Source organism: Ornithorhynchus anatinus, chromosome 3 (genome assembly GCF_004115215.2).
Source record: "Ornithorhynchus anatinus isolate Pmale09 chromosome 3, mOrnAna1.pri.v4, whole genome shotgun sequence".
Lineage (NCBI taxonomy): Eukaryota > Metazoa > Chordata > Mammalia > Monotremata > Ornithorhynchidae > Ornithorhynchus > Ornithorhynchus anatinus.
Window position 1 is genome coordinate 6933013 of NC_041730.1, and position 12646 is coordinate 6945658.

General features: G+C 59.8%; 2 protein-coding genes across 2 annotated transcripts in view; both read right to left on the reverse strand.

Moving 5' to 3' along the window:
- Positions 1-6117, reverse strand: part of LOC120638300 (solute carrier family 22 member 20-like) — a 28448-nt gene extending 22331 nt beyond the window's left edge. The window contains exons 1-2 of the mRNA XM_039911657.1: positions 5803-6117; positions 4788-4865 (exon numbers count right to left, since the gene is read on the reverse strand). Coding sequence (XP_039767591.1) covers positions 4788-4865; positions 5803-6117 — 393 coding nt within the window. The remainder of the gene's footprint in view (positions 1-4787; positions 4866-5802) is intronic.
- Positions 6118-7257: 1140 nt separating this feature from the next.
- Positions 7258-12646, reverse strand: part of CAPN1 (calpain 1) — a 31233-nt gene continuing 25844 nt past the window's right edge. Inside the window, exons 18-22 of the mRNA XM_029061278.2 lie at positions 12181-12249; positions 11325-11403; positions 8971-9087; positions 8534-8592; positions 7258-8057 (exon numbers count right to left, since the gene is read on the reverse strand). Coding sequence (XP_028917111.1) covers positions 8031-8057; positions 8534-8592; positions 8971-9087; positions 11325-11403; positions 12181-12249 — 351 coding nt within the window. The 3' untranslated portion in view covers positions 7258-8030. The remainder of the gene's footprint in view (positions 8058-8533; positions 8593-8970; positions 9088-11324; positions 11404-12180; positions 12250-12646) is intronic.

Genomic DNA, 12646 nt, shown 5'->3' on the forward strand with positions numbered 1-12646 from the left:
TGGGGAAGCCAGGGCCCGTGACCCTTTTCTCCCCGGACGGCAGTCACCGGACCCCTACCCCTCCCTACCTCCGGGACCAGCCTCCCCTCCCTCCGGCCCTCCGCCATCCCTCCAGGATCGGCACCCCCTCGCCGGGCCAGGCCAGGCCGCGGCGGGACCGGTGGGCAAATCAAGGGGCCACGGCGCCCTAACGGGGGGTTGGGGCGGGTGCCCAACCTCGACCCCAAGCTGCCATGCTCGGACACAGAGGCCCGGGGGAGTGGGGCACGGTGGCCAGAAATGCCCGCTCTGGACAGAGCCAAGGATGGACGGACAGAGGGCGGATGGGGTGAGAGGGGCCGTTCCTGCAGCCTAGGGTGGAATTAGCACGGCCCTGTCCTGGTGGGACTCTCCTCTCCTTCCCCTTCCCCTCCTGACCCTTTCATCCCCTCCCCTCCCCTTCTTTCCTCTCTCCTTTCCTCCGCAACCCTCCCACCCCCGCACCCCCATGCCCTTCCTCTCCCCTCCCCCTCTCCTCCCGCCCTGGGGCCAGGGGCAGCTCCTCACCCCCACCTCCTTGGTCAGCACGGGGCTCCTGCCAGCCGCCCCCTCCCCACCCCCCCAAAAAAGAAAAAACCAAGGCGGCCAGAGACCAGGAGCAAGAAGAGAAACTTGCATGTGGATTGACCCCATTGCCCACCTGCCTGCTCCACTGCCCTGCATCAGCCGACTGCCTCCGAGCTCCGGCCGGTCCACCCCCGCCACCCCAAACCAGGTCCAGAGCCCCCACCCGGACCCCCTTTAGCGAAGTCCCCTGGGGTCCTAGGACAAGGCTTTACCACTAGTTTGCGACCCCCCGCCCCGAAAATGACCTGACCTCCCTCCAAATGGGGGCTGTAGACTGGAAGCTTGTTACGGGCAGGGAACGTGTCTGTTTATTCTGTCGTATTGGACTCTCCCAACTGCTTCATTCATTCATTCATTCATTCAATAGTAGTTATTGAGCGCTTACTATGTGCAGAGCACTATACTAAGCGCTTGGAATGAACAAGTCGGCAACAGATAGAGACGGTCCCTGCCGTTTGACGGGCTTACGGTCGAATCGGGGGAGACGGACGGACGAGAACGATGGCGATAAATAGAGTCGAGGGGAAGAACGTCTCGTAAAAACAACGGCGACTAAATAGAATCGAGGCGATGTACATTTCATTAACAAAATAAATAGGGTAATGTAAATATATACAGTTGAGCAAACGAGTACAGTGCTGAGGGGATGGGAAGGGAGAGGGGGAGGAGCAGAGGGAGATGGGGGGATGATGATGTTGGTATTTGTTAAGCGCTTACTATGTGCAGAGCACTGTTCTAAGCGCTGGGGTAGACACAGGGGAATCAGGTTGTCCCACGTGGGGCTCAGTCTTAATCCCCATTTTACAGAGGAGGTAACTGAGGCACAGAGAAGTGAAGTGACTTGCCCACAGTCACACAGCTGACAAGTGGCGGAGCTGGGACTCCAACCCATGACCTGACTCCCAAGCCCGGGCTCTTTCCACTAAGCCACGCAAAAGAGGGTTAAGCTGCGGAGAGGTGAAGGGGGGACGGTAGAGGGAGTAGAGGGAGAAGGGGAGCTCGGTCTGGGAAGGCCTCTCGGAGGAGGTGAGTTTTAAGTAGGGTTTTGAAGAGGGGAAGAGAATTAGCCAGGCGGAGGTGAGGAGGGAGGGCGTCCCGGGACCGCGGGAGGACGCGGCCCGGGGGTCGAAGGCGGGACGGGCGAGACCGAGGGACGGTGAGGAGGCGGGCGGCGGAGGAGCGGAGCGTGCGGGGTGGGCGGTGGAAAGAGAGAAGGGAGGAGAGGTGGGAAGGGGCGAGGGGACGGAGAGCCTCGAAGCCTAGAGTGAGTTTTTGTTTGGAGCGGAGGTCGATAGGCAACCACTGGAGGTGTTTGAGAAGGGGAGTGACAGGCCCAGATCGTTTCTGCGGGAAGATGAGCCGGGCGGCGGAGTGAAGAATAGACCGGAGCGGGGCGAGAGAGAAGGAAGGGAGCTCGGAGAGAAGGCTGACATAGTAGTCTAGCAGGGATATAACAAGAACCGTATTTATTAAGCACTTACTGTGTGCAGAGCACTGTAATAATAATCATTATTATTATTATTATAGTATTTGTTATGCACATTCTATGTGCCAAGCACTGTTCTAAGTGCTGGGATAGATACAGCGTGGCTCAGTGGAAAGAGCATGGGCTTTGGAGTCAGGGCTCATGAGTTCGAATCCCAGCTCTGCCACTTGTCGGCTGGGTGACTGTGGGCAAGTCACTTCACTTCTCTGGGCCTCAGTTCCCGCATCTGTAAAATGGGGATTAAGACTGTGAGCCCCACGTGGGACAACCTGATTCCCCTATGTCTACCCCAGCGCTTAGAACAGTGCTCGGCACATAGTAAGCGCTTAACAAATACCAACATTATTATTATTATTATTATACAGGGTAATCAGGTTGTCCCACGAGGGGCTCAGAGTCTTCATCCCCATTTTCCAGATGAGGGAACTGAGGCCCAGAGAAGCAAAGTGACTTGCCCAAGGTCACAGGGCAGACAAGTGGCGGAGCTGGGATTAAGACCCTGTCCTAAACGCTTGGGAAAGTACAGCACAGTAATAAAGACTGACAATCCCTGCTCACAATGAGCTCCACCCCAGCGCTTAGGAGAGTGCCCGGTACATAGTAAGCGCTTAACAAATACCACGATGATCATTAGAGTGCCCTGCACATTGTAAGCGCTCAATAAATAGGATTGAGCCGCCACATAAAAGAGCAAGGCGTCCCCTAAAGGTGCTCAGATTTAAAGACGACCTCAGGCAGGCAAGGGAGGCCCCGGGAAAGTAACCCATAATAATAATAATAATAATAATGTTGGTATTTGTTAAGCGCTTACTACGTGCAGAGCACTGTTCTAAGCGCTGGGGTAGATACCGGGTAATCAGGTTGTCCCACGTGAGGCTCACAGTTAATCCCCATTTTACAGATGAGGTAACTGAGGCACAGAGAAGTTAAGTGACTCGCCCACAGTCACACAGCTGACAAGTGGCAGAGCCGGGAGTCGAACTCATGACCTCTGACTCCCAAGCCCAGGCTCTTTCCACTGAGCCACGCTGCTTCCCTGACGGTAATTAGTAATACCCATCACTGACGGTCATTAGTAATAGAAGAAGTAAACCCGACTTCGGTCCGTATAAGGAGTCAACGTGGGCCGGGGGAAGAGCCCGGGTTGGGACGTCGGGAGACCTGGGTCCCGCTCAGCCAGTGACTCGCTGGGTCGCTTCCTGCAAGGCTGTTCAATCTCGCTGGGCCTCGGCTTTTTTTTTCTTTTTAATTGGTGGTTGTTAAGTGCTTTTTATGTGGCAGGAATTGTATTAAGTACTGGGGTAGATACAAGTTAATCAGTCTGGACACAGCCCGTGTCCCTTATGGAGCCCCCAATCTTAATTTCCATTTTACGGATGAGGTAACTGAGGCACAGATGTTCGGCGACTTGCCCGGCAGACAAGTGGCAGAATGGGGATTAGAACCCAAGTCATCCATTCGATTGTATTTACTGAGCGCTTCCTGGGCGCAGAGCACTGTAATAAGGGCTCGGACAGTACAATTTGGCAACAGCGTGGCTCAGTGGAAAGAGCACGGGTTTGGGAGTCAGGGGTTTTAGGTTCTCATCCCGGCTCCTACACTTGTCAGCTGGGTGGCTTTGGGCAAGTCACTTCACTTCTCTGGGCCTCAGTTACCTCATCTGGAAAATGGGGATGGAGATTGTGAGCCCCACGTATAGTTAGCACTTAACAGATACCATAATTAACTATTAATTATTAAAACCGGGGACATCTGTCTCCCAATCCTAAGATCTTTCCACTAGACCACACTCCCTCCCCCAATCCAGCAGCCGCGAAGCATAATCCCGGCTCTGCTGCTTGTCTGCTGTGTGACCTGGGGCAAGCCACTTCACTTCTCTGTGCCTGTTACCTCATCTGCAAAATGGGAGTTAATAATAATAATGTTGGTATTTGTTAAGCACTTACTATGTGCAGAGCACTGTTCTAAGCGCTGGGGAAGACATGGGGTAATCGGGTGGTCCCACATGAGGTTCACAGTCTTAATCCCCATTTTCCAGATGAGGGAACTGAGGCCCAGAGAAGTGAAGTGACTTGCCCACAGTCACACGGCTGACAAGTGGCAGAGTTGGGATTCGAACCCACCACCTCTGACTCCCAAGCCCGGGCTCTTGCCACTGAGCCACGAGTTGTGAGCCCCACTTGAGACCACCAATGACCTTATATCTACCCCAGGGATTAGAACAGTGCTTGGCACATAGTAAGCGCTCAACAGATACCGTCATTATTATTTTCTCCATCCACATGCAACGGGGCATCCTTCTCTCCCGCTCCCCATCCTCCAAGCTCCCGCCTGCCATTTTTCCTCCTCCAACACTCCACCACCTCAGAGGCCTCTGGCCGATCCCCCGCTTCCCCTTGGGAAAACCAATCCCGGAAAGGAAACGAATCCATCGACTGCGGCCCTGCTCAACTCCATTCCGTTGAACTCTCCCTCCGCCTCCTCCTCGTCCTCTTTCCTCCTGTGGTGAGACCAGGAAAACCAAGTGCAGCCTCAGGGCCTGTGCACTGAACCACAGAGTCTTTTACCCAAAATGAACCTGTGGCCAACCCCAGCCCTGGGCCTGCGGCCACCCGTGCCTCCGCCTCTCTCCTCCCTCCCTCCTCTCAAATGCCAGGAAGAGAAGAAGACAAAGGACAGGACCGAGGCGGCCGACGCCAGGGCTGGGCACGCCGGGGTCCAGGGTGAAGAGGCGGGTCGCCGCGGAGGCCGGGGGTGGGCAGTCGCTCCACCGCTGAGGAAGAGCGAGATGGCAGCTGGCCGTGCTGAGCGAAACCCAGCCTTCCTGCCCTTCGGTGGTCCAGCTGGGCGTATCGTTCTATTGTTATATAACTGTTGTATGGTACACTCCCGAACGCTTATCCTGCACACAGTAAGCGCCCAATAAATACGACTGACTGGCGGCCCTCCGGCTTGGAAGTCCCACAGTACCTCCACAATCCTTTACTGGCTAAAGCCCCACTCCCTTGCCATCCAATGACCTGTTGGCATCCCCTCTCCCCCCCGGCGACCTGTATCCGGTCGAGTGGGCACCGCCGACTGAGGTCGTCAATCCGTAACGTGACCCAAAGCGACGGGCTTCGGGCTGGGGCGGGCCCCGGCCCTGCCCCGGCTCGTCCGCACGGGCCTCTTTCGGGGCACCTCCCTGGAAGCGGGTCTAGCCCAGAGCCCGCCAGGTGGCCGGTGCCCCACCCCTGCGCTCGCGGGCATCCCCTGCCCCGGCTCCCACCCCGCCCCGATGAACAGATGGGCCTCCCTCCTCAACCTCTCGCTAGCGCCCGCCCCGCCGCCGGTTCCGATTTCACTGCCAACCCTTGGGGACGCCAAGCTGTCCGTCCCACCCTCTGCCAGTCCTGCCCTGTGCCCGTACAGGCCTCGCCCACGGAGAAGGAGCGGAGGATGACCCCGGAGAAGGTCACAGCCACCCGGCAGCGCAATAAAAACAGTAATAGTAATTGTGGTTTTTGTTAAGCACTTACCGCGTACCAAGTACCGTACAAAGTACTGGGGTGGATACGAGCAAATCGAGTTGGACACAGTCCCCGTCCCTCGTAGGGTTTACAGTTTCAATCCCCATTTTCGGATGAGGTAACCGAGGCCCAGAGATGCAGAGGGACTTGCCCAAGGTCACACGGCAGACGGGTGGCGGAGCCGGAATTAGAACCCGTGACCTTCTGACTGCCGGGTCCGAGCTCTAGCCATTGCGCCATGCTGCCTCTCCCGTGCAGCAGGCCCTGAAGGAGCAGGACACTGCGGTACAGGCGCCGGTCACTACCCAGCGCGGGCGTGACCCGATCGGGGGGTCCCGGACTCCAGCCCGGGCCGGGGGTGGTAGCTTCGCCGGCCAGCGAGTCCCCCGTCACCGGCCAGTAGGTGAGGAGGGGGCTTCGTGGCACCGAGGCCAGGAATCTCTGCAACCCTGGGATCTCCCCTCTGCAGGGGCGGGAGGGTCGGGGGCGTTGGAAGAAGGGGACGGGGAACTCCATCCCCTCCGGGAAGCAGCGTGTTTTGTGTCTTAGGTCAACCCTGATCCACTCACCACGGTGGCACGAAAAAGGCCCAAGACAACTCGGCCAGAGCGTTGCGGTCGGGCCCGGTGCCGGTTTGGGTTTCAGTGGGACCACGGAGCCTGAGGGGGAGAGGGGGACCTGGGGCCCGGGGGACCTGGATCCCGTGGCCAGAATAAGCAAATTCTGGGCCCTTCCCAGAATGAGAAGGCTCTAAAAGGCCCGGCCAAACCACTTCCTCCCTCTGTTCCCTGGGGGTGACGTTCCGGAGAGGGGAGGAGGGAGCGAGGCAGGGAGGGAAGGAGGGAGGGAGCAGCGTGGCCTAGTGGCAAGAGTTCGGGCTTGGGAGTCAGAGGACCCGGGTTCTAATGCCGGCTCCGCCGCTCATCTGCCGTGCGACCTTGGGCAAGTCGCTTCGCTTCCCGGGGCCTCGGTTACCTCATCTCTAAAACGGGGATTAAGACCGTGAGCCCCATGTGGGACAGGGTTTGTGTCCCACCTGATTGCCTTGGATCTATCCCAGCGCTCAGAACAGTGCTTGGCACCTAGTAAGCGCACAACCAATACCATAATTATTATTATTCTTACTAGGGAGCGGAAGCTGCCTGGGGTTTGGAACGCTCGGGGATCTCCAGGAGCAGAACTGGGAAGAAGGAAGGTCTCCCCAGACCCAGGACCCCTCACACCTGGCGAAGGAGCAGAAACAGCTGATGGGAGACCCCTGGGGGTCCCGAGGAGCCGAGCCTGGGGTCCCCAGACTCCAGCCCAGTCCCGAACGCCCCCAGGTCCGATCCACGGCTTCCCAGGCCCGGGGCGGGCCGGTGCCACGTCGGCCCGGCGGCCCTCGGCTTCCGGCCAGGGTCCCTCCCCGGGCTGACCTGGCAGTGGCTCTGTGCGGCCGCCTCAGCGGCCCCCCCGCGGGAACCGGGCACCCGCCTGACCGAGAGGCCCAGACGGACCCGGGCACGCAGAGTGGCAGTGGGGCGGAACCAGGGTGGGGGCCGCCGGGCAGACGCGAGGCAGGCGGTCTTCGGTTGCCACAGGCTCCGGGAGCGCCCCCGGCCCCAGAAGTCGCCAAGACAGGAGATTGGACTGGATCGGACCCCAGACGACCTCAGCTCGGGGCAAGTTTTCGCTCCTTTTATTGGGGGGTGGGGGGTTCGGCTGCGGCCAGACGAGCTCCCCTTTCCCGCGCCCCCCTGCAGCGTCCCCCGCCAATCACCCAGTATAAAAAAAGAACATAAAAAAGGAGCTGAAGCGGGTCACCCTGCTAGGCGGGGACGGGCGGGGCGGGTTGGGCAGCGGCAGAGGGACGGAGCTGGAGAAGGGAAGAGGTGAAGAAAGGGAGAGGGGTCCGGGGGTCGGGGGGCAGGTTGAGCAGGGCGGCGACGGCAGCAACGGTGTTTGGCTTTTGAACTGTGAAGGCACCGAGAATCCCAAGCTCCTCGGGAGACGGGACCTGAGGGGGCCGGAGAGCGAGGGTGGGAGGGAGAGAGGCATCCAGGGGCAGGCTAGTGGTCGAATGCGGAGGGGAAGGGGGGCGAGAGGGGTCCCTGAGGGACGGCCAGGACCCCAGAGGCCACGGGACGACGGGCCCCGGTCCGCACTCGGCCCAGACCCTCGCCCCGACCCACAAAGCTCCCAGACTCGGGGCGCCGGGGGCTCCTCCCACCCCGATCGGGGCCGACAGATGCCACTCTCGGCCCCGAGGTGGCGGGGAGTCGGCGTCCACCCTGGGCCCCGAGGTCCGAGGGAGTCAGCACGCCAGGCCGGCGGGGCGGGCCGAGAAAGCTTCCCTTCTCGCCAAGGCACTTGCAGCTGGGGGCTCCGGGCAGGCGACAGGAGGAGGAGGAGGAGGAGGCGGAGCAGAGAGGAGGCCCAGGCCTGGATCCTCACGCGAACATGGTCAGCTGTAACCACTGCAGGGAGAGGGAGGATAATTAATAATAATTATGGTACTTATTAAGCGCTTTCTAAGCGCCGAGCACTGTTCTTAACGTTGGGGTAAATATAAGCTATTCAGGTCGGGCACGGTCCCTGTCCCACATGGGGCTCACGTTCTTATCCCCGTTTTCCAGATTACGTAACTGAGGCCCAGAGAAGTGAAGTGACTTGACCAAGGTCACACGGCAGACATGTGGCGGAGCCAGAAATAGAAACCAGGTCCTTCTGCCTCTCGGGCCTGAGCTCTATCCACAAGGCCACGCTCTATCAGAACCCCCGGGGGCCAGGCACCAGCCCCCCCCGGTTTCCAGCCCCGAGCACCCCCCTAGGCATCTTCCAACTTCCAGGAGTCCCGAGGAGGCCGTCCTGCACTCCCACCCCTCAGCCTGTCTTCCCTTCCCCTGCTCCGCTGCTCCCGGGCCAGAGAGGACGGAAACCGGGAGCCTTTTACCTTAAACAGATCAAAAGTCACGACTCCATCTTTATCCGTGTCCAGAGTCTGGAAAAACCCTGGGGGAGGAGAGCGGGGGTGAGGTCGGGTGGGCAGTGACCCGCCCCCTCCTCCCGGGGCCGGAGATGTGGCCGCCCCTCCATCACTGGGGTCCAGGCCCCCAGAGGGGATCGTCGGCGGAGCCGGGGGAAACCGAGGCACAGAAGGGCAGAACAGATGTCAGAGGAGGAGATGGGTTTCCTGATGCTTTTAAACAAAGCTCAGACAGGTAGACTCTCTGCTGGGGCCCCTCCCTTTGGATTTAGGGACTGGAGGCCAGGACGCCTGGGGCAGAGGCGGGAAGAGGCGGGGTGGCCGGATGGGGAGAAGGGGGCAGGGTAGCCGGGGGGGGGGGGGGGGGGGGGACGGACAGTTGGGGTGGAAGGGGAACTACTCACGGAACATGGTCTCCAGACGCACGAGGCAGCAGACGAAGTTGTCGAAGTCGATGGCCAGGTCGGGCTCGGCGTAACGCGTGATGAGGAGCTCGTACAGCTTCTTATTCAGCTTGAATCCTGGGGCCCGGGCGGAGGCGGGAGAACAATGGGTCTGGTGAGTCCCACACCCCCATCCCTCCCCCAGCACATACACACACCCAGAGTCCCCTAATAATAATAATAATAATGGTATTTGTTAAGTGCGGAGTTCAGCGTTCTCATCCCGGCTCCGCCGCTCGTCAGCTGTGTGACTTTGGCTAAGTCACTTCACTTCTCTATGCCTCGCTGACCTCATCTGTAAAGTGGGGGTTAAGACTGTGAGCCCCACGTGGGAAAACCTGATCGCCTTGTATTCCTCCCCCCAGCGCTTAGAAGAGTGCTTCGCACATAGAAAGTGCTTAACAAATACCATCGTTATTATTACTATTATTATTGGCGGGGGACTCTTGGACGTGGTCCAGTCTCAGCCCCTGGCCCACGTCCAGCCTCTGCAGAGCGGACACCAGGGTGGCCCTCGGATGGCGCCCACCAGGTTGTTGGGCTCCAGGGATGGTGCGGGGGCAGGGCCACAAAAGCAGTGCGGCCTAGTGGATAGAGCACCATGCTGGGAGTCAGAAAGACCTGGGTTCTAACTCCGGCTCTGCTACACGTCTGCTGGGTGACCTTGGGCAGGTCACACAACGTCTCTGGGCCTCAGTTCCCTCACCTGTCAAATGGGGATGAACACTGTGAGCCCCACGTGGTACAGGGACTGTGTCCAACCTGATTTGCTGGTTTCCACCCTAGCGCTGAGCACAGTGCCCGGCACCTATTCCGTGCCTAACGAACACCACAGTTACCATTATTATCATTCCTTATTATCATCACTCCTTTCTGATCTCCCAGCCTACTGTCTCTCTCGACTGCAGTCCGTATTTCACTCCGCTGCCCGGGTTATCTTTCTTCAGAAAGTCTCTGGGCCTGTCACCCCCCTCCTCAAAAATCTGCAGTGGTTACCTATCAACCTTCGCATGAAGCTAAACCTCCTCACTCTTGGCTTCGAAGCCCCCCATCCCCTGGCCCCCTCCTCCCTCACCTCCCTTCTCTCCTTCCCCAGCTCAGGCCGCACACTCCGCTCCTCTGCCGCCGCCGCTCACCTCCTCACCGGGCCTCCTTCTCGCCCCCCCGTCCACGTCCTACCTCCGGCCTGGAAGGTCCTCCCTCCTCACGTCTACCAAACTAGCTCTCTTCCCCCCTTCAAAGCCCTACTGAGAGCTCCCCTCCTCCAGGAGGCCTTCCCGGACTGAGCCCTCCCTTCCCCTCTGCTCCTCCTCCCCTCCCCATCGCCCTGACTCCCCCCCTCTGCTCCGCCTCCCTCCCCACCCCACGGCACTTGTGTATATTTGTACGTAGTCGCCATTCTATTTATTTTATTAATGATGTGTCTATATCTATGATGTACTTATTTTGATAGTATCGATGCCTACTTGTTTTGTTTCCTGTGCCCCCCTCCCGCAGACTGCGAGCTCGTCGTCGGGCAGGGACTGTCTCTCTCTGTTGCCGAATTGCACATTCCAAGCGCTTAGTCCAGTGCTCCGCACACAGTAAGCGCTCAATAAATACGATTGACTGAATGACTGATTATTCTTGGCCTCGGGGTCAGGGAGAGGGGAGGAGCTGTGCAGAGCTCCCGGTGGCCACCGGGGGGCGCCCATGCCGCACGCCTAATAATAATAATAATAACGTTGGTATTTGTTAAGCGCTTACTATGTGCCGAGCACTGTTCTAAGCGCTGGGGTAGACACAGGGGAATCAGGTTGTCCCACGTGGGGCTCACAATCTTAATCCCCATTTTACAGATGAGGTAACTGAGGCACCGAGAAGTTAAGTGACTTGCCCAAAGTCACACAGCTGACAAGTGGCCGAGCGGGGATTCGAACCCATGACCTCTGACTCCAAAGCCCGTGCTCTTTCCACTGAGCCACGCTGCTTCTCCTAAAGGCGGCAACAGCATGCATGCATTCATTCATTCATTCATTCATTCATTCAAGCGCTTACTGTGCGCAGAGCACTGGACTAAGCGCTTGCAGCAGCAGCTCGGGTGTCCGGTCGCCCCCGCCCCTCGGCTTGCTCCGTTTGCTGTCCGTCTCCGCGCCTTGCAGACCGTGAGCCCCGTGTTGGGCAGGGAGGGTCTCTATCTGTTGCCCGATTGGATTTTCCAAGCGCTTAGTCCAGTGCTCTGCACATAGTGAGCGCTCACTAAAGACGATCGAATGAATGAGTGAATGAATGAATGAATGAAGGATCCCGGAGGGGCGGGGCCCGGCCCTCCTCACCTGCAGACTCCAGGGCCATCCGCATCTCGTAGGCGCTCATGCTGCCCGACTTGTCCAGGTCGAACTTGCGGAAGACCGTCTGCGAAGGGGGAGGGGGCGTCAGGGGCGGGGCCGCAGCCAGGGGGCGGGGCTTGCGTGGAAAGGAGGCGGGGCCCGAAGCGGAGTGGGCGGGGCAAATGCGCGATGGGCGGGTCCTGAGTCGGGGGGCGTGGTCGCGGAGAGGTGGGCGGGGCCCCGGATAGGCGTGGGTGGGGATCTGAGCGCGGTGGGTGGGGCCCGGATCTCATTGGTCAAGGCCAGCGCTCGGTGGGCGGGGCCCGGATCGGATTGGTCGAGGCCAGAGCGCGGCGGGCGGGGCCCGGAGAGGGCTGGGCGGAGCCATAGAGCAGTGGGCGGGACCCGCAGTGGTTTGTGCGAGGCCAGGGCGCGGTGGGCGGGGCAGGGCGCGGTGGGCGGGACCCTGATCTGATTGGTCGAGGTCATAGAGTGGTGGGCGGGGCCCGGAGCGGGACGGGCGGGGATCTGCGCGCGGTGGGCGGGGCCCGGATCTGATTGGTCGAGGCCATTGAGCGGTGGGCGGGGCCAGGATCGGATTGGGTGGGGCCACAGAGTGGCGGGCGGGGTCTCCATGCGGTGGGCGGGGCCCGCAGTGATTCGGGCGACGCCAGCGCGCGGTGGGCGGGGCCCGGATCTGATTGGTCGAGGCCATTGAGCGGTGGGCGGGGCCCGGATCGGATTGGGCGAGGCCAAAGAGGGGTGGGCGGGGGCCCGTTTCTGATTGGTCGAGGCCAGGGCGGGGTGGGCGTGGCCAGAGCGCGCGCCGTTGGGGGGCGGGGGCGGGTCCGGCCCGTCTCACCAGGTAGTTGCGGATGCGGTTCCAGAGGACGTTGAACTCCACCAGGCCCAGCTTCCCGTTCCCGTCCCGCTAAGCGGCGTTAAGGGCGAGGCCCGCGCTGCCGGGGCCCGGGGGAGGGGACCCCACGGGGGACACCCTCATGACCCCCCCCCCAGCTCCCCCAGCGCTTCGCACCTAGCGAGCGCTTAACCAATACCGTCATCGTCATGCTCACGATTGTACAATACTTCAATTCAACTGAAGTAATTCAATTCAGTATCGAATCCCGGCTCTGCCACTTGTCAGCTGTGCGATTGTGGGCCAGTCCCTTCACTTCTCTGGGCCTCAGTTCCCTCATCTGTAAAATGGGGAGGAAGACCGGGAGCCCACGTGGGACAACCCGATTTCCCCGTGTCTACCCCAGCGCTTAGAACAATGCTCTGCACATAGTAAGCGCTTAACAAATACCAACATTATTACAATAATA